At 38.4% G+C, this 26,038-nt stretch overlaps 1 protein-coding gene across 3 annotated transcripts in view; it reads left to right on the top strand.

Moving 5' to 3' along the window:
• PKHD1 (PKHD1 ciliary IPT domain containing fibrocystin/polyductin) overlaps positions 1 to 26,038 on the top strand; it is a 443,703-nt gene that overhangs the window by 409,730 nt on the left and 7,935 nt on the right. For 2 of the 3 annotated variants that reach the window (XM_061398409.1, XM_061398408.1), the window contains 5 exons: positions 178 to 313; positions 1,499 to 1,586; positions 6,570 to 6,677; positions 12,770 to 12,928; positions 17,158 to 17,280. In XM_061398409.1, the coding sequence (XP_061254393.1) occupies positions 178 to 313; positions 1,499 to 1,586; positions 6,570 to 6,677; positions 12,770 to 12,928; positions 17,158 to 17,280 (614 nt within the window). The remainder of the gene's footprint in view (positions 1 to 177; positions 314 to 1,498; positions 1,587 to 6,569; positions 6,678 to 12,769; positions 12,929 to 17,157; positions 17,281 to 26,038) is intronic. The other variant, XM_061398410.1, reaches the window with a different exon arrangement.

Below are 26,038 nucleotides of genomic sequence, written 5' to 3'. Positions count from 1 at the left end.
TATATAATTATTCTTTGGTTGTAAGTTCATGTTTGCTATACAGTGTATTATTTAGTTTCTAGAAACAAAGGCAAACCTTTTCACTAGTAATGGTGTATCATGGAAAACAGCTACTACAGTGGTACGGTATCTAAAATCTGAGGCATGGATTCTCTTCTCTTTTTTAACATGTGGCAGAAACACAAGCAGTTTCAAAACTGGGAACTTGATATATGTTCGGCCTTATGGTCTTTCAGTCTTCGTCCAGCCTTCAGATGGAGAAGTGGGAAAAGAACTCACAGTCCAACCACAGCTCGTGTTTCTGGATAAGCAGGTACTCTGTGCACAGGTAACAGTCTTTACTTGGAGCTGGGTACCATATTGTATTCGGAGCATGTTTCAGACTCCGTCATCTTCATAATACACGTGTACAGAGCACCCACCCTGGGACAGTTGGTGCACTTAGAACATCGAACTACTTTTCATTATTTTCCTTCCATTGCACAGCCTGATTTCCTTCTACTTTCTGTAAAAAGTCCAGAATATGATTATGGATAGGAGTAGAATTCTAATACTTTTTCACTCCAAACAAATTCTTACAGTAGGCCTCAGGTGTCTTCTCAGAAATCTATCCTTCCCAAAGTGCTGGATCTGTATCTGCAGAAGTCATTTCATATGCTGGTGAAGGCATTTATGCCATGACATTATAGTTCTATGTTATTTTAAGTGATTTCTCCTGTATGTGGTTAAGTACAGTGTCAATAAGAGGCTTCTGCATGCTTCATTCTAATTTCAGTGTCCAAGTCCTTGGATTTTATCTTTTCTATATTTACTAATGTCATGGGTGGAAGAAGTGAAATATGACAGTTAAATCAACTTTCCACTCTTTAATTTAAAAAAAATGCGTCCCATGACATGCTTGTAGAGGGACAAAGCCCATGGGACTGAGGTCCACACTTTTGCTCTGGTCAGGCACTTACCCAGCTCTCCTGCTTTGTTCTCCTAATGTTTCCTTCCTTAAGGTTTTTTTTTTTTTTTTTTTTTTTTAAAGCACCTTACCAGCCACAAGATCCACTGACACTTTTTAAAAATAAATTTTATTATTTTTTGACCCAACTGTGGGGCATGTGAGATCTTAGTTCACCAACCAGGCATGGAACCCATGCCCCCTGAAGTGGAACTGCATAACCACTGGACAGCCAGGGAAGTCCCTTTCCTATCTTATTAACCTTCAGCAAACAGTGTCAGGCTCCTTTTCTGTAAACTTAGCTTTCCTTTGTCCTCTTCACTGCCTTGCCCCAAATTTTCTTGAAATAAACTCTCTTCTCATGATAAAATTATTTGATATATTCTTGTTAACATGACAAAGACTATTTATTATTTTATTTATTATTTTTCCTTTGCTTATTCTCATGAATGTGTGCTATATGAAAGATTCTGTCTGAATCCTCTTCTTTTTCGGTTAACTTCACAAAATTCTCTTCTGAGTCCTATTTTTCCTTTCTTTTTTTTCCCCCAGAATCGGAGAGTAGAGTCCTTAGGGCCCCCGTCAGAGCCATGGGTCATTTCAGTTTCCCTGGAAGGGACATTAGATTCTGTGCTGAGAGGTAGGTACTTGTGACATTTGGAGACCCGCTGTAAACACATCTGCCCAAAAATGTTTGCAACCACTGGGGATTCATAACAAAGTCACTAATACTCAGTATCTTTGGTAATTTGGAGAAAAAAAAATTCCACCACCAGTGTACAATGCCAGTGTCTTCTAAAAAGTGCAAAAGGTTGACAGGAAATGTTTAAGGAGCCATCTGTCCCGCAAGTATGGTGAGCATTTTTGTCATACCTGTAGCATATATGTGTGTGTGTGTGGTGTGTGTGTGTGTGTGAAAGTGTTAGTCACTCAGTCATGTCTGACTTTTCAACCACATAGAGTGCAGCTCTCCAGGCTCCTCTGTCCATGGAATTCCCTTCTCCAGGGGGTCTTCCCAACCCAGGGATCAAACTTGGGTCTCCTGCATTGCAAGCAGACTCTTTACCATCTGAGCCACCAGGGAAGCCTATGTATGTGTGTGTGTGTTCCACATCTTGGCTAATATAAATAGCACTGAAACAAATATGGGGATACCTCTTTAAGATCCTGCTTTTTTATTATTATTATTATTATTCTGGATAAATACCCAGAACTGTGCCTGCTGGATCATGTGGTATTTTTAGTTTTAATTTTGTGAGGCACCTTGGTACTCTTTTCCATAAAGGCTACACCATTTTGCATTATCATTAAAAGTGCTTGAGAATTCTAATTTCTCCTAGAACTTGCTAGAAACCAAAATTTGCTGTCTTTTGGCCTTTTTGAAAATAGTTGTCCTATTAGCTGTGAGATGACATCTCATTGTGGTTTTGATATGTTTTTCCCTGATGACTAGTGATGTTGAGCATCTTTGCATATTGCATATTTGCATATGCATATTGCATATTTACAGATCTTCTTTGGAGAAATGTCTGTTCAAGGTCTTAGCCTATTTTTTAATTGGGTTATTAGTTTTTAAGCTACTGAGGTTTAAGAATTTCTTATATATTTTGCAAACTAACACCTTATCAGATAAATGACTTGCAAACATTTTCTCCCATGCTATAAGTTGCCTTTTCATTCTGTTAACTATGCAGAAGCTTTTAAATTTGAAGTAATCCCACTTGTCTAATTTTGCTTAAAGTGTCCATACTACCCAAAGAGAGCTACAGATTCAATTTAATCTCTATCAAAATCTCAATAATATTTCTTATAGAAATAGAAAAAAGCAATTCTAGAATTTTTATGGAGCTGCAGAAGATCTTAAATAACCAAAATGATCTTGAAAAATAAGAACAAAATGAGAGTCACCACTTCCTAATTTAAAGCATATTACAAAACTATAGTAAACAGTATGATACTGGCTTCAAGACAGGCATATAAACGAATGGAACAGACTAGACAGCTGAGAAGTAAAGCCACTCACATATGGCCAACTGATATTCAGCACAGGAATTAAGAATATACAATGGAGAAAGAACTGTCTCTTCAGCAAATGGTATTGGGGGAAACTGGATATCCACACACAGAAGAATGCAGTTAGACACCATATAGGTTAGGACATTTATATTAGTCTGAGTGTTCTGTAATGCTTTTACAAACTTATAAATGACTCATTTACCAATTTAAACATTTGCCTATCTGCAACATTGCTGGTTTCCAAGAATGACTCCGATTTTACAGTTACTTCTTGCTCTACCCTGGCTTTGAGTCTAAGCTCATCCTCACACCTCCTATAAAATATGTACCTTGCCATCCTTCATACATTACCTGTCTGTACCCAGTACCTTACACTCCATGCCTTACCCCTACCTCATACCTACTCATCCACTGTACCTTACTCAGCCTCTGTTCTCCACTGTGCCCCACTCCTGACTCATACTATCCCAGACTCTTCATTACTTTTCTTTCAGTTATCCCAAGGATATCCTCACCGACTTGTTTAGAATCATACTGGATCATGCAAAATGAATAAGGCGTTAAACCACTTGTTATTTTCTTGTATTAACACCAAGTCATGCTCAAGTGAACGGACTCCCCTGGATCAGTATTGTCAACATTGTCCTTGTTTGGAGATTCAATGTGAACATATGAGGAATGATCTGGGTGTCTAATATGCATACATTTTATGTGTGTGTGAATGTCATGAAATAGGAAAAAAATTATTTATAGAAATACCCACATGACCAGTTTATTTCAATTATTGAGAGTATCTCTCAACACCATCATGAATTATTTCTCCTTAACTTCAGAGAAAACGGAACCAAAACTATTTGGCATAGACCACCTGACTCAAGTATTTCCTGCAGAAAAATAAATTAACAACAAAATCATATCTATATGTTTAACCTAAACCTTTTGTTCTGCAATTTAACTTCATGTGCTTTGACCTCAGTCAATCCTTTTCAGTTAAAAAAAAAGATTAGCTGTTAACCAAACAGTGGGTTTATACACGTGTGCTGTGTGTGTGCTCAGTCATGTCCAACTCTTTGCAACTCTGTGGACTGTAGCCAGTCAGGCTCAACTGTCCATGAAATTTTCCAGGCAGGAACACTGGAGTGGGTTATCATTTCTTCCTCCAGGGGATCTTCCCCACCCAAGGATCAAACCCACATCTCTTACATCTCCTGCATTGGCAGGTGGGTTCTTTACCACTATGCCACCTGGGAAGCCCTGTGGATTTATATACTCAAAGATAATTATTTTAGGTCCTTCAGATCCTTTGATATTTAACTACAGATCCTCGTTGTAGAAAAATATGTCGTTAACATTTTAAAAATATCAACATTAATGATGTAATAGTTTGTTAGTGTAGATAGCTAGGGGTAAGATGGATAGTTGTGGGAATGGGTGGGGGTGGAATTTGGACTAAAAAGGTATTTTAAAACCCTATTCCTTATAGAATCACATTCAAGTAGCCTTCCCTGATAAATCATGTAATCAACTTCAATCTTGCTTCAAGTCCAACACCTCATCTTCTCCCAGGTTCCCTCAGCCAGTCCCAGCTTGATCAGGGAGCCTGTCAATGACATTTGTCTGTTTTACAATTATCATTCCAGAGATATGGTGAGCCCCAGAGTAATGTACTGTACTTGGCAGAAACTGCCTACGCTTTTGGGCACATATGCTTCAAATCTGAGAATATCATAGATATATATGGGAATCTTTGTAGAGATCTCTGAGGCAAGCTGGTATTTAACACAAAAGCAAGCCCATTTGGAGCTAAAGTACTTTCCATTAGGCAGTTTGGCGGCTGTTCTATGAGGCAGACTCACTGTGCTCGCCGGACACATTTCGATTAAATGCTGCTTTGTATTCCTCCAAAGATGGGAACAATAAGGACGTTTGTCAAAGGAAAAACTGCAGCAAACGATTTCATGTTGAACATCTGTACTCTGCAGTTCATTGTTTGCAAGAGTTTATTGACCATAATTTTGATGCATATAGGTTTTAAAGAGTATGAACGGCATTTATCTTGGGCGCCTATCATTTATCTGAGTCTTGGCTTATTTATTTCCATTTTTCTGGGCATTTTTATTTATTTTGGGACTCTGAAGAGATGAAAGAAAAGATGTTTCTGAAAAGGGAAGTTTTAGTTAGCTCTGCAAAATTGATGAGGAAAGACAATGTTTTCCCAAAAAGGATTGAGCAATTGAATTGAAAAACTTAACACTGTGCGTGTTCTATCTTTATGATACCTTTCAGCCTTAAAGATCTCAAAACCAGTTTTTAAACATTAGGAGCACTCTCCTGTCTCATTGTCCATCGTACCAATAATCACAGTGACATTTCCAAACTGAAATGGAGCAGCTGTTATTTAGCAAAGTCATTTGAGGATAGTGGAGGCAGAAGACTAATTCATGGCATTGTGAATGGGGTCTGGAGCTCAGTTTCCTTCTTTCGGTTTATAAATGGATGGCCTATTGTTAGAAAATGTAAGCTTTCCTTTTTGCATTTTATTCAGAGAAACCAAAGTGCAGACAATCCAAGTTGCTGAACAGGGTAGTCTTTATCAGTCCTGATCTGACGCATAGCTGTGCTCCTAATCTATTGGCCTCATTCTGCCACCACATAAACTACAGATCCCTTGACTAGAAGAGAGGCAGAGCCTAGAAACTGACCACCAAGAAAGATAGTAGACTTTCTTTCTTGAGAGACATTTAATAATAAAATGCATGCGTGCATGCTGAGTCACTTCAGTCGTGTCTGACTCTGTGTGACCCTATGGACTGCAGTCTGCCAGGCTCCTCTGTCCATGGAATTCTCCAGGCAAGAATGCTGGAGTGGGTTGCCATTTCTTCCTCCATGGGATCTTCCTCATCCGGGGATTGAACCCGCGTCTCGTATGTCTAACCTGTATTGGCAGGCATGTTCTTTACCACTAACACCACCTGGGAAGTGGTGTATTCTTACCCAATAGTGGCTAAGAATACAAACTTTATGAAATCAGGAAGATTTGACCTATAACCTTCTCACCAAGTAATTTAATGTTTCCTGAGCCTGTTTCCTAATCTTTAGACTGTAGATAATAGTATATTTTGTGGTGTTGTGTAGTTTGTATATAATGAGGAATAGAATGCCCAATGTTTGGTAGAGTGAACTTTGATATATGTTAGCTGTTGTTACTATTATTCTGGGCTTCCCTGGTGGCTCAGATGGTAAAGAATCCACCTGAAAATTCGGGAGACCTGGGTTCGATCCCTGGGTAAGGAAGATGCCCTGGAGAAGGGAATGGCAACCCACTCCTATATTCTTGCCTGGAAAATTCCATGGACAGAGGAGCTTGGCAGGCTACAGTCCATGGGGTCACAAAGAGTCGGCCACAACTGAGTGACTTGCACTCACTATTATTCTGTCTTGACTTACTTGGTTTCAAGATTTGCCTAAGAGAAGCCTGATGGATTTAGTAACCTTTTTCATTAATTTTTTCTTTATTGTCCAATTGCCTCTCTACAGAGATTACTTGAAGAAATTGCTCTAGCGTAGGTGACTAACATTGACTGTTTGGTTTTGTGTTTGTTTGTAGGATGTACTCACGCAGAAACTCAAGATGGTTATGTGAGCTTCTCCAACTTGGCAGTTTTGATCTCTGGGTCAAATTGGCACTTTATTTTTACTGTCACTTCCCCTCCAGGTAATTTCAACACAGTGTGTTTTTATTACTTGTTTCTTTCTTTCTTTCTTTTTTAAATATAGCTCCTTCTCCTTTATAATGGGACTAGCTCCTCTCGTGAATAAGAGTCACTGTAGCTTAGAGAAAAAATTCCCCTGGTTATATCATTATGGTGTGAGAAGCAAGAACACATGTTGAAATTAAGCCTGAAGAGCAAGTATTGCTTCCTGGTAAGCAAGAATCCAAATGTACATTTTCTTCTAGTTGTTAAAATTTACTTTGAATGTTCTACTTTTTTTCCTATGACATTTGATGGAATTTGGTTGAATATTAATGTAACATTTTTAATTTATAAGGAAGAGAGTCATGGAGTATTGAGTTTTATGAAACCTTATCTTTTAGTCCTGCCTGCCTCCTCCACTGCCCCACCCCCACCTTGGAAATGATGACTATACACATTCAAAATCCTGGTACTTTAGAACTGTAGGTAGAAGGTGTGTGTCAACTGTTTATACAACCAGTTCTTTCTGAGAAAACATTCAAAAGAAATCTCCCTTCTGAGTCATTCTTGACAAATTTCACTTTGTTAGAGGGTACTACTATTCAATCACTTTGTAGTGAATAAATGCTACTTAAACTTCCAAGGGAGATGAGTTTATGAAAAATATTACTCTCCCATTTCCATGATGAATAGAGTCCAGTCTCCACCCTACAGAGGAATGAAGTTCAATTTTGGGCATCCTTTTTATAAAGGACTAAACTCTGATAGAGACACAATTGCCACTTTAAAATGATTTAGATATTGCATCCAATATTGTAATTTACCAGGAAAAACCTTCCTCACCTAAGGGAGCATCAGAAAAATCCTAAAAATTTTAGCATTACGTTTGAACTGAAAAGTTGATATTTATAATCAAGTATTAATTTGAGTCAGGGAAATTAGTCTGATACTTAAGACAGGCAACTGTGGAAAGTAGTTAATGCATCAGCTGTGGTAATGCAAGGCTTTTAAAAAATACACCAGAACAATCATGAGTGGATTTAAACCTCTTAGATATTGGAAATGGCAGAGGAAATGAAATGTTTTCATGTGAGCTGTCTGAACCCCAGCAACAAATATTTAATTAAGGCCAGATATGAGTTCTCCTTCATGAAACTTAAATTCAAACCATGGTATACTTTCAAAAAGTTAAAAATATGGCTCTCATGAAAATGTATGATGAACACTTGTCAACAAGTTATTTAACTTTTTAATGTGGGAACCAGGAGGATAGCAAGGTGTATAGTTCATGTAGCCTGGAAAGAAAAGATTTCTGAAATCAGTTTGCTATATTGGATACAGGGCAACCAAACTCTAATCTTTTCTGAGTTGTGTGTCTACGAATATCACTTAGATTCTTACTGGATGAAAATCATTTTAAATTTACCCAGTGTTCTACAAATTCACAAGACTGGCCCCTACATGTTAAACATTAAGTTCAAAAAAGGGTGTTCCAGAGAATTTGATCAACCTTGGAAGAGTTTTTTTGAAAATCCTTTTTTATGACATTGATAAGATCTGTAATCTTTTTTTTCCCCCTCTCGTTCCAAGTTTTAAACCATTTTCTTCCCAAAGAGACTATCATTTGGGATCGGGTAGTATTGTTAATTTTGTAAGACAGCTATTCTTTTGATATCTGTGATGTTGTCCTAATGAAAGGACAGATTCATGGACAGTGTTCAGTGCCTTGACTGTGGGATTCCCAAAGATATATTTTGAAGGGTAACACATTCAGAGCTGGATATTTTGGTCCCAGCTTGTTGGATATTTAAAAGGCCATTACCCTACAGTTTTCTCAGTAGTTAACTAAGACTAAATACTTCATCAAGGTTATTTGAAGGCATATGTTATAAAACCAAATGTAAACTGTAGCATAGACAGAAGCTTCCTGGTGACACTGTGATTTTGAGCTGGCCCTGGTGTTCACATTTACTGGCCTACTGCTTCCTTTAATTTCTACCTACAGCTTGCAAAGTCCCCTAACTGAGGAATTGTCTTGCATTTTTTCTTTATCATTTTCCTTAAATTATTCTTAGTCATTTTCAAGACATTCTACAAGGTGAGGCGAGGCTCTGTTCAAATGAGGACAGAAGAGATGAAGAAGAAATAGAAAACATCAGAAGGCCTGTCCTTCTGGTGACCCCATAACCTCATGTTCATTAACAGTATAGCTCCTGAGAGTGACTGCTTGTTTCCAGGTGTATCAATGTCTACGGCTGGAATTATTTGGGAAAGCAGCTTATCCCGGCCTGTCCTTACATGGATAGACCAATCAGTGACAAGCTCTAATAGAAGAGCTGTGACAAGCATTTATTCATGGATCTGTTATTGTTGTTTCATTTCTGAATCAAACAGAGGATTGCAATCATTTTCATTATTTTCCCTCTTATCCCTTAGAGAGAGGAACTCATCTTTATTCCTATTTTATTATGTTTTGTCTCATATTTATTTATTTTTCTTAAAATGAAGAAAAGGGACAAAATTCAGTATCTACTAATGTCCAGAGATGGCAGATAATGGCAAATGTGATTCCTGATTTTAGATCATGGCGACTGACCAACTGTCTTTCTAAAGTTTCCAAGATTGTCCATGTCTTTATTTTTTTTAATGGAAATAGATGTCACTTTAATCAATGTTTCATTAATTGTTGCATACAAAGACATACATTTCTTCAGCTCTGTAGATGCATCAAAGATATAATTAAGGACTTAGTTCTTTTAATATACATGTATATATTTATTTTCTATTGAGGTACCATTGACATAACACTGTAGAAGTTTAAGGTGAACAGTATGTTGGTTTAATATATTTATGCATTGCCATATGATTACCCCTGTAGTGTTAGCTAACATCTGTATCACATTACATAGTTGTCATTCTTTTTGTTGTTGTTGTTCTGAGAACAGTTAAGACCTACTCACTTAGCGACTTTGAAGTTTATTATTCGCTATCATTGACTATAATCACTATGCTATTTTGGAAATATGAAAATTGAGGAACTGAGAAACTGCATAGTATGTATGGAATCCTCATAAGTCTTTCTAACATGTGGACTAATCCAGCTCATTTATCCATTTCTGAACTTCCTGAGACATTCCCCAGAGGGCAAGGTGTCTGTAGGTTTGTTCTACTGACTTCACGCCCAGCCTTTCCACACGCACTGTCGTTACTGTTGTCTAGGCTGTGGTTTCTTTAACCATTTCCTGGGGCCCTGGGACTATTAGAGGGCTCTCCAGGGCTGCCGGGCGGAGATGGAATGCATTCTGCCACCTGACCCAACTGCAGTTGCTATTTCTGAGTCTAGAATATTCCTCCTCCCTAAATTCACATGTCTTACTCACCAGTTCACCCAGGGTTCTCCTCAAATGTCATCTCCTCAGAGCGCTCTTTTCTGCCTCGCTCTGTCTACACCACCATCCCAGTCTTGTTCCTCCCATCTCCAGCCATTCTCGGTCTTCAGCTGGGAATTCCTCACTTCCTGGTGTCAAGAGTATCTGAGTATTTGCTTGTCTGTCTATTGCCTGCCTGCTCTATTCTGCCTTAGAACCTAAATTCCAGAAAGGACAGGAATGCTGCCTAGCTCAGCATTACATCCCCGGCACATCACAGGCACAAATAAATATTTGTTTATGAATAGCTGAGGATACCGAGATTCTATCTAAGATTGCGTTTGTTGAAAATATTTAAAAACTGGTAGTCTCCACCCTTAGACCCAGGTTACTGCTCTAGCCTTACAAACCTTAGGCCTGATTTCAGCCTCTGTGTCATTATCTGTGTTCTAAACACTGCCATGGCCTACTCTTCTATATCTCAGGTGGCTCAAGCCACTTCTTCACTCAGAATTTTTCCATTGATGACATTGACTTCAGAATGTTGTCACAGGTCTTTTGGCTTTTGACATGTAATGCCCACCCAAATTTGCCTCACATTTTTCCTTCATTAATTCCTGGTATTTCTTGGCAGTAATTTTTTTCAGTATAGATCGTTTTTTCTCTTTTCTGTCTTTATTTATTCAACTTTCACATCCCCACCTACATACTCCCTCCTATGAAATGCTTTCCCCAAGCATATCAATGGAAAATAAACTTCCAAAGCAAATGACTTGCATCATTCTGGTGGCATGGGTCACGTTCTGATTTGTATTACATTTGTATGTGTTTCCTATTTCATTTATTAGCTTGTAAATATCTTAAGAATGAGAACAGTAACTTGTCTACTTGGTGAAGTAAACAATCACTGAGCAGTTATTGGAAAATGGATAAAAGAATAAAGAATTTTGTTTTTTTACTTCTTTGAATCCCTAGTAAAATCCATCCCTCTGTCTCTGGGCTAGAATTAGCTTATTCAGTTGTCCATAAAAAGCAACTAATTGATAACAAACAAGCCAACTACGGCTCAAGTATAAGATGTACACACAAGAGAAGCATTTCTAGATAATTTTGTTATAGTAGTTTTGGGACCAAGTCAGCCAGGAGTCAAGAGACTAGGGATCTAACTGTGACTTCCAATCCAGTGTCAGGTTCAGCCCAAGGAAAGCGCAGCAAAGAAAACAGTGTTTCCTTCAGTCGATGAAATAAAAGCTCTGTTTTTGCCTGAATTATTCAGATGAAAGCAGAGATTTGGGGGTTTGTTTGTTTTGAATGAGCTACTCAAAAACACTGGTTATAACTAATATATGTTCACAAGCAAGTGTTTTTCTTTAACTTTTGTCTGGAGATATAGTTGACGTATGATAAGCTATACATATTTAAAGTGTACTATTAAATAAGCTTTGATGAATCTATATGTCCATGAAACCATCCCCACAGTTAAGATAATGAACCTTTCTATCATTCCCAAAATTATAGGCAAAGTCTTAAACTTTCTATTTTTGAAATAACATACAGTGAAAATGATCTTTTTGGTAGGTTATTTTATAAATTCAAATATATATATATATATATATATATATATATATAGAGAGAGAGAGAGAGAGAGAGAGAGAGAGAAAAAGAGAGAGAGAGATTCATATAATCACTACCACAATCAGGATACAGAACATTTCCCAAAGGTCTCCTTTATGTTTTTCCTCTGTCCTCTCATCCTCCCACTAATCCCTGCAACTTCCGATCTGATTTCTATCTCTATAATTGTCTTTTCTAAAATATCATATAAATGGAATCATATCCTATATACAGGGCTTCCTTTGTGGGTCAGATAGTAAAGAATCTGCTGCAATGCGGGAGACCCAGGTTCGATCCCTGGTTGGCAAGATCCCCTGGAGAAGTTTCCAGAAAACTGGAATCCCACTGGAATTCCAGAAAACTGGAAACCCATTCCAGTTTTCTTGCTTGGTGGGCTCCCAGCCCATGGGGTTGCAAAGATTCGGACACAACTGAGCAACTAACACTTAACACACATCATAAGTACCCTTTGGAAATGGACTTCACTCACTCAGCATAATGCTTTGGATGTTTTATCTCAGTTACAGTTTCCTTCCTTCCTCCCTCCCTTCCTTCCTCTCTGTTCTAATTAGTGGAGCATAAAGTACTTTGGCCACCTCATGCGAAGAGTTGACTCATTGGAAAAGACTGTGATGCTGGGAGGGATTGGGGGGCAGGAGGAAAAGGGGATGACAGAGGATAAGATGGCTGGATGGCATCACTGACTCGATGGACGTGAGTCTGGGTGAACTCTGGGAGTTGGTGATGGACAGGGAGGCCTGGCGTGCTGCAGTTCATGGGGTCGAAAAGAGTCAGACACGACTGAGCGACTGAACTGAACTGAAAGAGTGAATCTTCAGTTTTGCACTGGTGGAGGAAGTAGGTCTGAAAATACGAGAGCATTGGAAGAATTCTCCCATTGTAATGAACAGAACTGGAAATAACAATCATATGATATTGTTGGAATCTTTCAGTTCATCAGAAATAGGAGTCTTGCATTTATTATTGATTCATATATTTAATCATCTAATTCAATAAATATTTATTGAACCAACTATGTGCCAGGTACTGTTTTAACCATATCTCTTCCACAATATTTTATTATATTAGCATCTTATTATTATTTTGTATTTATTTGTTTTTCTGAACAGGGGTCAATTTTACAGCTCGCTCCAGGTCGTTTGCTGTCTTACCTGTGACTCCGTCCGAGAGATCCACCATTATCATGGCTGCCTCCTTGTGCTCAGGGGTCTCGTGGCTGGCTCTGTGCTGCCTCGTATGCTGTTGGTTTAAGAAAAGCAAAACCAGAAGTATGTAGATTGTTTTTGAGTAAAAATATCTGAAAAAATATACCATTATGTATAATATACTAACTATTCTTTTTCTTCCTGCAAAGAAACATATTTTATGAGCCTCTGGAGGAGGCAATGGCACCCCACTCCAGTACTCTTGTCTGGAAAATCCCATGGATGGAGGAGCCTGGTGGGCTGCAGTCCATGGGGTTGCTAAGAGTCGGACACAACTGAGCAACTTCACTTCGACTTTTCACTTTCATGCATTGGAGAAGGAAATGGCAACCCACTCCAGTGTTCTTGCCTGGAGAATCCCAGGGACGGGGGAGCCTGGTGGGCTGCCGTCTATGGGGTCGCACAGAGTCGGACACGACTGAAGCGACTTAGCAGCAGCAGCAGCAGCAGCAACAACAACATATGAAACAGGGTGCAGCCAAATTGCTCAATTTATAGAGACAAGGATTGCCTAATCCCAAATAACAGCAACAATATTAATAATATATAATAACAATAAGAATAGCGACAGCTCTTATTTTTTGAATACTCATTATGGACTGGGTTCTAAGTACTTTAGAGACTTGAATTCATTCAGTCTTCAGAACAGCTCTGTCAAATAGGTACCGAGTACTCTGTCTGTGTTTCAGACATGGCACATGAAGCACAAAAAAGCAAAGTGACTTTCCCAAGGTCTCACCACAGGATCAAACCAGGTGGTTAGGCTCTCGCTGGAGCCCAGTCTCTGAAGCACTGTGTGGTACAGCCCAGGTGACCTTCCAAAAGGCAGATTCTACAATCAAGGGGAAATAGTTTTCTTTTTCAGAAGAAGGAAGAAAGTGCTTGGGTTTTTTGTTTGTTCGCCTCTTTTTCCCTAGGAGCATAGAAACTGTGTTCTTGGGCATTTTCCCAGGATCTGATCTTTTTTTTTTCTTTTTTGGGGTGGTGAGATGGGATATAGACATGGATAAAACCCTTGTGGTATTAGGAGATACTAGGAAAACAAAGTGATAAGGAAGAGTGAGTATAAAAAGGCAGAATGAGGAGAGGCAAAGAGAGAAAGTGGAAAATTAAGAAAGGAAATAGCAGAAAGTAGGGTGCCACCACCAGACTGTTCACTGTGATTGGATTTCTGAGAGAAGCTGGAGAAGGAAATTCTACTAGATGCTCTTTATTTTGAGCCAAGCTTCATATTTTTAGCTTAAAAATTGTGCTGTAGAATGTGTATAGTGAAAAGAATGGTATTTTTTACAAACTTCTTTAATGTCTGATTTAAGAAAAGTCAGCTGGATTCTCTTAGCAGCTTCTGCATTTGGTTTGTTGCAATGTATTGTTTTGACTGAAGTATCTGAAGAAAATTCTAGCCTCAAATAGATACCTCATAGAAAAAGGAAGAATATTTTAATAACTTTTACATATACAGCAGACGTTCTTATTTGTTGGTGCACCCAAACTAGATCAGAGATAGTTACTTAAAGGTACATCTCAATATACTTTTTTATTCTGTTACATGAAAATGCACAAGTCTACCTTGTACTTTGAATTTTGCCCACAGGTGATTTTGAAAAATTATGTTTTGGCCATTTGGTAAATGTTGTTTCACTGAGTTATATAGATATACCAAATGTTGATATTAATATATTTCATTCTACAATTAAAAAAAAATTACATGTTAATATCAATAGAATTAGAAATTCTGTAAAGCTCATGGTAGTTTATAACAATGTTTTCTAAACTTCTAAAATTTCCAATGTGAGCTTGATTTCTATCACTGATGACAAATTCTATCAATTATTTCTTTAAAGTTACAGGCTTACTTCATTTACTTGTAAAAGAAATCTCTCGAATACCCAATTTTGAATAACCATAATTTATCTTTCAGTTTTTCTTTCAAGTGCTTTCAATGTGAAAATGGTGTTTCATGAAAAAAAAAAATCAATCAGTTTTGCTCAAATCAATCACAAAAGTGCTTTTTCTTGAAACAATCATCATGTCTCTTGGCATGGCATTATCTGATGTTATATTATAATTTATTTGCTTATCATCTGCCATCCAAAGTGAAAGTGAAGTCACTTAGTCGTGTCCAACTCTTTGCGACCCTATGGACTGTAGCCTACAAGGCTCCTCAGTCCATGGAATTTTCCAGGCAAGAGTACTGGAGTGGGTTGACATTTCCTTCTCCAGGGGATCTTCCCAACCCAGGGATCGAACCCAGGTCTCCTGCACTGCAGGCAGACGCTTTACCATCTGAGCCATCAGGGAAGGGCAGGGACCTGATCTTTCATACTTACAACTGACTTTCTAGTGCCTAGAACAGTGTCTGGCATGAAGAATGTAAATGTATTTTTATTAATATATTTAGTGAATGAATGAATTAAAGCATCACTCAGTCAAGAGCTGACTGAAGATATAAACTGATGCCAGTTTCCTAGTTTTGATGTCATACTACAGTTAATGTAAGTTGTTGATGTGAAGAGAAGGCTAAGTGGAGGTACATAGGTCATCCCTGTATGTTTCTTTGACACTTTCTGTGAATCTATAATTATTTCTAAATAAAACCTGAAAAAAATACAGTAAGTCCCCACATATGGATGAGTTCTTCCAAGAGCACTTTCGTAAGTCAAATTTGTAAGTCCAACCAAGTTAGCCTAGATACCCAGCTAACACAATTGGCTATATAGTACTGCAGTTTACTGTAATAGGTTTCTAATAATTTTCACACAAAATACATAGAACGCAAACACAAAAAATAAAGCATTTAAAATCTTATAGTACCTTGAAAAATACAGTAGTACAACGGCTGGCATACAGGGGCTGGCATTGAGTAAACTGGCAAGAAGAGTTACTGACTGAAGGAGAGAGAGGAGGTAGGAGATGGTAGAGCTAAAGGATCTTTAGCATTAGGAGTTAGAGGGTAAGCTGCAATTTCATGCAACCCTGATGTTGATGGCACAGCTTCTGGTTCCTTGGTGGGTTCAACTCTATCTACCCTCTTGGAAAAAGGATCCAGTGATATCTGGATAGTAGCTCTTTTTTTCTCATCATAGATGACACTAGCCCACTGGATTGCATTCTGAACAGCTTCTGCAACCTTCGTGTACTGTTGTATGTTCAGGTCCTGTGCCTCAAATGCTAACAGTGCCTCCTCAAATAAAGAAAATCTCCTGGCCATTTCCTGCATCATGAATCTCTTTGGTTCTTCAGTTACTTATTCCTCTTGTCTCCTTTCGTCCTTTCTCTGGGGCTCCGACTCCATCAGGTCTTCATTAGTAAGCTCCTTGTGTTGCATAGCAAAAAGTTCATTGAAGTCGTCCGCTTAAAGATCTGGCTTGAAACAAAGATACTGTACTACTGTACTCTATACAGTACTGGGCAGGAAAGCACACAAGAGCACAAGCACTTGCAGAGAATGCAATAATGTGACAATGTATGCCAGACACGTGACCTAACTTCCGTGATTGGACACTCAAACACATGTTCGAATCTTTGAAAGTCTGCAACTTGAAGGTTCAAGTGTAGGGCACTTACTGTACTAGGAACATTCTATAGCCACTCTGGTCAACAGAAAGATAACATAAACCATGTTCATGGTTATATGACGAGGCAGGTAGTGTCATTTTCTAGTAGCCATTTAACCTAAAATTAGCTGGAGCTGAAGCTCCAATACTTTGGCCACCTGATGTGAAGAGCCGACTCATTGGAAAAGACCCTGATGCTGGGAAAGATTAAAGGCAGGAGAAGGGGGCGACAGATGGTTGGATGGCATCATGGACTCAATGGACATGAGTATGAGCAAACTCTGAGAGATGGTGAAGGACAGGGAAGCCTGACATGCTGCAGTCCATGGGTTCTCAAAGAGTCGGACATGCCTTAGCAATGCTAGTGAACAACAAACCTAAAATACCAAGATAATATTTCAACATGTAATGAATATAAAAATATTAGGTGTCATGCATTTTTGAAAAATCAAGTGTGTATTTTATGTTTACAGACACATTTCACATATTCAGCCACCACATGTAGTGGCCACCATATTGGAGAGTAGTTTTAATCCTCCATGTAGTGGTCAGTATATGGGATTTTATTTTAGTATTCCTTAAGCTCTGGGATATTGTGTGCATTTTGCTGCACATTTATCACAATGGTTTGGGGGGAGTGGACAAAAGAAATATCCTAATACTTAAGGCTCATTTGCAATAAATATGTCATTTTATTCTTAAAAAAAAAAACACTTATTTTTTTCATTAATTTAGAAATTAAAAACGAAGAGATTTCTGAAACTCAGACTAGTGATCAAAGGAATCACAGCCATGTCTCACCCAAACACCAGGGGTCACAAGTAGAGACTGAAAAAGAAGTCACCATGATGGCAGAAGGTAAGCTTAAACAATAGGATAATTCCCACAAAGAGAAACAGACCCATGGTGTATGAACTGTAGCCTCCTGCTGGCTCTCAGTTTCTCAATCAATTTAGTTTATAGACCCTTCTTTAGCCTTTGTTATTTCTTCTCAAGGAAATTATACCCCAGCAAAAAATACACAAGTCCAGCTGATTCACTCAGCTATTAACCAATGATTCGAGTTGACATTCATATACGTTTTTTCTTACTAGAAGATTATTGGTTTAACATTTGAATTCATTACATGAAGAAAAGGAAAACCAGAGTATAGGCATATAATCCTTCCCTCAGCTATTGCAAAGCTGCCAGTTTGGCAACATAATTGAATCTGGAACGAAGGGCCTGGAGTTGCCCAATACCAACTATGCAAATTAGATGGAATATAGAACCCTCAAGAAATGTCAGCTTTGTTAAGCTCTGCTTTGCTGCATAGTCGTACTTTTTGTGAAAGGTATTATTTGACTACATTGTGCATGATGCCAGATGATTTTTGCTTGTTATGTTGTTAAATGGCCATTAGAATTGCTGCCAAGCAGAGAAAAGATAAGCATTTGTTTCGGACCAATGTTCTGTGTTTTTGAGGACACAGAAATTACAAAGACAATGGGCAGAACACAAGATAGATTTGCCAAGTATGAATATGGTGTATGAAAAATACCAAATAACTTCCATAGATCTGAATTTTGAAACCTATGCTCTAAAGAGAAAAATATTGCTTGTTTTCTAAGTAATAACTAATTATCATGATATTTTCTGCTTGAAACGGAATCCAAATTTTACTGGTTCTGAGTGGATGTTTAACCAAACCATAGCAGTCTGACGTCATTCTGCTTCTAACGAGTTTAATGAACTCTGGTGACTGTGTGTGTATCTCTATATCGGTTTGCTTGCCCGTTTGCATTTTTTTCCCACAGAGGAAATGAGGGTTTTTTTTTTTTTTTAAGTTTCCTATGAAATTAGCCATCCATTTTCCATCCAGCTCCTGGACCTGCATCAGAAAGTAGTAGGAAATATGAGTGGGTGGGAGTGTGAAGGATGGAGTTTGAGAGAGGGGGGCAGGAACTCTTTTCTAGATTCCATCTAAGACTACTTTGATTTTGGTTTCCAGAAGCTTGTCCATAACATGGCATGCAAATTCAGGACATGAAAATGGTCCTCAGAATGCAGCTCTGTGAAGAACGGCATATTCAGCTGTGTTCTCCAGCAAACAGCAGGAGTGATGCTAATCATTCCCCTAATCTAATATGACCATCTACATGAATCTCAGTTTCCCAGCTTTAAATTAACTACATTACGCAGTCCACAATGCTTGGATGTTTTATTAAGGGACATTTTTTATGTGGTGGCTTATTAATAAATTATCAGGAATGAAACAAGGGATAGGGCTCCTGTGGATGAGTTTAGATTGAAGAGATAGATGGGAGAACGAAAGAGGCCATTTTATTAGGACATCCAAGTTCAAGATAGAAAGATGTGTGTTCCAAATGCTCCCCTGGGGATCAAAGTGGATTTGTTTTCTTATCTTCTAAGCTTTGTCCACATCATAAGAACATTGTTTCCAAAGGAAGTAATGAGACATCTCCTGCCTTTCTTTGGAAACTATTACCAGCTATAAATACCTAATTACTGCTAGGTTTAAATAAATTTGGTTTTCTTTTATTATTACCATGACACTCTAATTTCCTCTTCCTTCTGTGTTTTTAAACTGGTGGCATTTGCTGATCAAGTGATTGGCCTGTCTCTCTCATAAGCATTTTGCAAACGCCAAGCATCACCATCAAATATTTAGCTGATAGAATCGAGCATTTCTGATGTACAGTAGATACAGACTGTAAATTTATCATGTTACGGCTTTTACCAAAAATTGTATGTACGCAGCAGGGAAGGGAGTAAAGCATGTATCTATCCCTTGAATTTTACTTTTACCAGGGCCTTTGACATAGGGAGCATCTGAGCCAGTTTTTAAAATTCACATCTGCTTTTGTCATTCTGCTATTCACAAGATTTAATGAATTACCAACCTCAGTTGGAGAAGCAGGAGAAGTTGACAATTAAAAGCATAAAACCTGGGCATAGGCATGACTGAGTTTAATCTGATTCCCTTGTTGACTTTACTTCATGGCCTCAAGAGGGTCAACTGTCCTCTCTGTGCACTTTGATTTCCTCATCATGAGAATTGTCCTAACAATATCACCCATACTCAGATGTTGTGATGCTGATTGAGTGAGTGACTGTCACTATAAGCATGGAGAGATGTCTGGCACAGTGTGTATGCTGTGTGTGTTATTTATTATTGGTCTTGTTATTAGGACTCAGCTCTCCAAGACCTGACTCTACCTTGTCTGTCTAGTCTTACTCTGGATTCCACCCGCTTGCCCCTACTCACACTAACCTCCACCAGCAATTCCTGGGACTGGTCTAACACCTTCACACACACTCACCTGCACCGTTTCTTCCAATAGGATTGCTTGTCATCACCTGTTAAAAATGAATGAGCTTAAATTTCATCTTCCAATACAGATGAAATAAGTATGTATTTATTTCCTGATTTTTTTATACCTTTTAAGGTCCTCTCTCTGCAAAGTTACAAAGAAATGATACTTGGCCACCAATTCTTTATGGCTTTCTAATAGGATGGGGACATGAGAATAATATTTTGGGGAAAATGAAAAACTCCAGGTGATAAACAAAAAAGGGTAAAGCAATCACCATACTGCTAAAGGAGAGAAAGACTTTCATTATCCTAAGTTACATGTTTAGTCTCTCTAGTTCCTAAATCATATCACACTGCTTCAAATCCCATTTGCTAAAGGCTTAATTGTAGGGTTTGCACACACTCGGGGTCCACAGAAGAACCGAGAAGGAGTCCTGCTATGCTCTGTGGAAACTCAGTTTTGTACCATTCTTCTGCAATTGTTTCCTTGTTCCCCTAGTTTGGCGAATAGCCCCCAAAACCTCCCAGGCTAGACACCTCAGAGTTATCCTTAACCCTTGGCCTTCCATTATGCCCTTGCCTTGTGGCTTGCTAGTTTTATCGATTCCACCTCTGCAGTGTCTTGGTTTACACCCCGTTCCCTCTACCTACTCCATTTGCCAGCTGCATTTTCAGTTCAGTCTCAGTTAAAAAAATCCTTACAGATGCCCATCATCTATTCCCTCTCTTTTCCCTCTAGGACACTGTTCTCTGTACATAACTTAAGAATCTTGGTTTCAAGACACACTTCTCTCACATAACCATAATCTCAAAAATACACAAGCAACTCCTGCAGCTCAATTCCAGAAAAATAAATGACCCAATCAAAAAATGGGCCAAAGAACTAAACAGACATTATCCAAAGAAGACATACAGATGGCTAACAAACACATGAAAAGATGCTCAACATCACTCATTATCAGAGAAATGCAAATCAAAACCACAATGAGGTACCATTTCACGCCACTCAGAATGGCTGCGATCCAAAAGTCTACAAGCAATAAATGCTGGAGAGGGTGTGAAGAAAAGGGAACCCTCTTACACTGTTGGTGGGAATGCAAACTAGTACAGCCACTATGGAGAACAGTGTGGAGATTCCTTAAAAAACTGGAAATAGAACTGCCTTATGACCCAGCAATCCCACTGCTGGGCATACACACCGAGAAAACCAGAATTCAAAGAGACACATGTACCCCAATGTTCATCGCAGCACTGTTTATAATAGCCAGGACATGGAAGCAACCTAGATGTCCATTAGCAGATGAATGGATAAGAAAGCAGTGGTACATATACACAATGGAATATTACTCAGCCATTAAAAAGAATACATTTGAATCAGTTCTGATGAGGTGGATGAAACTGGAGCCTATTATACAGAGTGAAGTAAGCCAGAAAGAAAAACACCAATACAGTATACTAACACATATATATGGAATTTAGAAAGATGGTAATGATAACCCTATATGCGAGATGGCAAAAGAGACACAGATGTATAGAACAGTCTTTTGGACTCTGTGGGAGAGGGCTAGGGTGGGATGATTTGGGAGAATAGCATTGAAACATGTATATTATCATATGTGAAACAAATCACCAGTCCAGGTTCGATGCATGAGACAGGGTGCTTGGGGCTGGTGCACTGGGATGACCCAGAGGGATGGTATGGGGAAGGAGAGGGGGAGGGGGGTTCAGGATTGGGAACACGTGTACACCTGTGGCCGATTCATGTCAATGTATGGCAAAACCACTACAATATTGTAAAGTAAAATAAAATAAAATAAAATTCAGCTATCTAGAAGGAATAGTCCCCTTTTCTCAACTTTTGTGACACTTCTCTTTTATTCACTTAACACCTTTTATATATAATATAATTATTTGTGTTCATCTTGTCCAGATGCCTCCATATTAGGTCTGCATCTTTTCTAATGCCAGAGGGCATTATAACAGGAGACCATTGATGACCATTGTTGAGTGAATAAACTGAACTGAACTGTTGAGTGAATGGTGAGGCAGAGAGAGAATGGGTCCATCTCCATCCCCCCTCCCCTTTTCAGAGACCCCTGGATTCCAGCAATTCCTACAACAGCTGAAAAAAATAAGGCCCTTCGTCTCCTCTAAAAGAGATGGAGAAATTTTATTCTGGTTCATAAGATTAACAACAGGATAATGGCTGCACATCTTTTGGGGTCTTCAGTTTAGTTCAGTTCAGTTGCTCAGTCATGTCCAACTCTTTGTGACCCCATGGACTGCAGCATGCCAGACTTCCCTGTCCATCACTAACTCCTGGAGCTTACTCAAACCCATGCCCATTGAGTCAGTGATGCCATCCAACCAACTGAACCTCTGCATCTTCTTCTCCTCCTGCCTTCAATCTTTCCCAGCATCAGGGCCTTTTCAAAAGAGTCAGTTCTTCATATCAGGTGGCCAAAGTATTGGAGTTTCAGCTTCAGCATCAGTCCTTCCAATGAATATTCAGGACTGATTTCCTTAAGAAATAACTGGTTTGATCTCCTTGCAGTTCAAGGGACTCTCAAGAGTCTTCTCCAACACCACAGTTCAAAAGCATCAATTCTTTGGCGCTCAACTTCCTTTATAGTCCCAACTCTCACATCCATACGTGACTACTGGAAAAACCATAGCTTTGACTAGATGGAACTTTGATGGCAAAGTAATGTCTCTGCTTTTTAATAAGCTGTCTAGATTGGTCACAGCTTTTCTCCCAAGGAGTAAGCATCTTTTAATTTCATGGATGCAGTCACCATCTGTAGTGATTTTGGAGCCCCCTAAAAAAAATCTCTCACTGTTTCCAATGTTTCCCCATCTATTTGCCATGAAGTAATGGGACCAGATGCCGTTATCTTAGTTTTCTAAATGTTGAGTTTTAAGCCAACTTTTTCACTCTCTTCTTTCACTTTCATCAAGAGGCTCTTTAGTTCTTTGTCGCTTTCTGCCATAAGGATGGTGTTATCTGCATATCTGAAGTTGTTTCTCCCAGCAGTCTTGATTCCAGTTTGTGCTTCATCCAACCTGGCATTTCGCATAATGTACTCTGCATATAAGTTAAATAAGCAGGGTGACAATATACAGCCTTGACATACTCCTTTCCCAATTTGGAACCAGTCTGTTGTTCCATGTCCAGTTCTAACTGGTGTTTCTTAACCTGCATACAGATTTCTCAAGAGGCAGGTCAGGTGGTCTGGTCTTCCCATCTCTTTCAAAATTTTCCACAGTTTATTGTGATCCACACAGTCAAAAGCTTTGGCATAGTCAATAAAGCAGAAATAGATGTTTTTCTAGAACTCTCTTGCTTTTTCTATGATCCAGTGGATGTTGGCAATTTGATCTCTGGTTCTTCTGCCTTTTCTAAAACCAGCTTGAACATCAGGAAGTTCACGGTTCACGTATTGCTGAAGCTTGGCTTGGAGAATTTTGAGCATTACTTTACTAGCATGTGAGATGAGTGCAATTGTGTGGTAGTTTGAGCATTCTTTGGCATTGCTTTTCTTTGGGATTGGAATGAAAACTGACCTTTTCCAGTCCTGTGGTCACTGCTGAGTGTTCCAAATTTGCTGGCATATTGAGTGCAGCACTTTCACAGCATTATCTTTCAGGATTTGGAATAGCTCAACTGGAATTCCATCACCTCCACTAGCTTTGTTCGTAGTGATGCTTTCTAAGGCCCACTGGACTTCACATTCCAGGATGTCTGGCTCTAGGTCAGTGATCACACCATCGTGGTTATCTGGGTCATGAAGATCTTTTTTGTACAGTTCTGCTGTGTATTCTTGCCACCTCTTCTTAATATCTTCTGCTTCTGTTAGGTCCATACCATTTCTGTCCTTTATTGAGCCCATCTTTGCATGAAATGTCCCCTTGGTACCTCTGATTTTCTTGAAGAGATCTCTAGTCTTTCCCATTCTGTTGTTTTCCTCTATTTCTTTGCATTGATCGCTGAAGAAGGCTTTCTTATCTCTTCTTGCTATTCTTTGGAACTCTGCATTCAGATGCTTATATCTTTCCTTTTCTCCTTTGCTTTTCGCTTCTCTTCTTTTCACAGCTATTTGTAAGGCCTCCCCAGACAGCCATTTTGCTTTTTGCATTTCTTTTCCATGGGGATGGTCTTGATCCCTGTCTCCTGTACAATGTCACGAACCTCATTCCATAGTTCATCAGGCACTCTATCTATCAGATCTAGGCCCTTAAATCTATTTCTCACTTCTACTGTATAATCATAAGGGATTTGATTTAGGTCATACCTGAATGGTCTAGTGGTTTCCCCTACTTTCTTCAATTTCGGTCTGAATTTGGGGTCTTAGCAGTGAGCAAAATGTGATGCCTTCCTTCTAGGTGATGCTGTCTGCCGGCCACCTGAGTTCCCTCTCCCTGTGTTCCTGATGACTCCCTCTGTCTTTGTGGTAGAGTTATTGCTGGAGACCTCAGTGCTGCCTTCTCCAAATAGTACTCTGATCTGTGGCCTCTAATCACTTGTGTGCTTGTGTATGTGAAATCCATGTCCTCAGTGTTGATGGAAAACTGACAGGTGAAAAGGAGCTCCATACCATACAAGTGCAAATGTAAACATTAACTTCATGGATTTCTTATCTCTACCACATTTAAATCTTACTGACTATATATGGTGTGTTTTGTGAATGTAAAATAAAGACTATCAATTTACCTTTTGTAAATACAAATCTCTAGAAATGGCAGGGAGAGGAGAGGAGGGGGCTGACCTCAAGACATCTGGAAGCAGAGAAGAGCAAAACAGGACCATAAATTTGGAAGTTATTAATAAATAGTATGTCCATATCATAAATAAACAGATATGAACATCTCTTAATTGAAAAAACATAAATAAAATCTATCACTTATTCCTTAAAGAAAACTTAAAGAAAAAATTACCAGGAATAAAAGCCTGCCTGGTAAATAAGATGGGGAGTTCCAATGCTATTTGCAACCAAGATCCAGTATCATCTTTAACAATGGAATATTAGAAGAATTTCTACTTAAGTGATGATAAAGTACAGAATTCATTCTTGCCAAAATTTTATAACATATATATTTGGAATGGGAAGAAACAGTAAAATTTAAAGCAAAATTTAGAGGACAATTTTGGAGAAAATACATGTTGATTTACAGAAGATTGTTTAATGATAACTTACAGATTCAACCATTAACTATTATATTTATTAGTAGCTTGAGTAAATTAGTCAATATAATGTCAGTCTAAGCAAAAATCATATTGTATAAGCCAGGGATATACAGTTAAGCAAGATAAATATACAATAGTGACCAAAGAATATGCTGTCTTTGGGAAAAACAAGAGATATATGGGACTTACATAAAAAATAAACTGTATTTCATTGACGAGTTTAAGAACAAATACATAGGGAATTACAGCGTGTTTCTAATTAGATTAATTAATATTGCAAAGACCATATTTATTTCTAAATTAACTTTGATTTAGGAAACCCTAGTGGCTCAGTGTTTAACACCATTTCAATTATTTTCTAGCAGTATAAGATGATTCTAAAATTCTTCAGAAACCATAGATCAATGCCAGAACACTACTTTTTTACAGGAAATGGAATTTTTGGCAATGGGCAAAGGTAGCTCAACCAGAGACACAATACTTACGTCACTATTCTTCAGACAATGTGATACTGATACAAGAATATATGAGCATTAGGAGAAATAGTCTCAATTAGGTATAGATATAGATATTAGGTATAGAAATGTAAGTTATGATGAAGATAATAAAAATAAAGAAAAACAGAAGCATTCGTCTATTAATGGGGCTATAAACTTGACTTCTTAGAACATTTAGTAATCTAGATTCATACTTCAAAAAATTGCCAGAGTAAACTTCGAATAGATTAATGAGTTAAATTAGGTTTACTAAAACATAAGCATTGCTAGAGTATTACAGAAATAATAAAGTGGAGTCACTTATGGTATAATGTGGAATGAAGAGCGCTTTTTCTTTACCTTTTAAAAATGTCCATACTTCTTGATTCATCATGCATTTCTTATTAAAAATAGATAATAATTTTTCATTTAAAAGAACAAATAATGTAGAAAAGTTATAGATGATAGTATTTATAATGCATGCATGCTCAGTCATTAAGTTGTGTCTGATTCCTTGTGACCCAGTGGACTATAGCCCAACAGGTTCCTCCATATATGGAATTTCCCAGATAAGAATACTGGAGTGGGTTGTCATTTCCTTCTCCAGGGGATCGTCCCGACCCAGGAATTGAACCCTGG

The sequence above is a fragment of the Bos javanicus genome, chromosome 23 (assembly GCF_032452875.1).
Source record: "Bos javanicus breed banteng chromosome 23, ARS-OSU_banteng_1.0, whole genome shotgun sequence".
Classification (NCBI taxonomy): Eukaryota; Metazoa; Chordata; class Mammalia; order Artiodactyla; family Bovidae; genus Bos; species Bos javanicus.
Note: the sequence above shows the minus strand (reverse complement) of the source record. Positions and strands in the feature narration are given on the sequence as shown.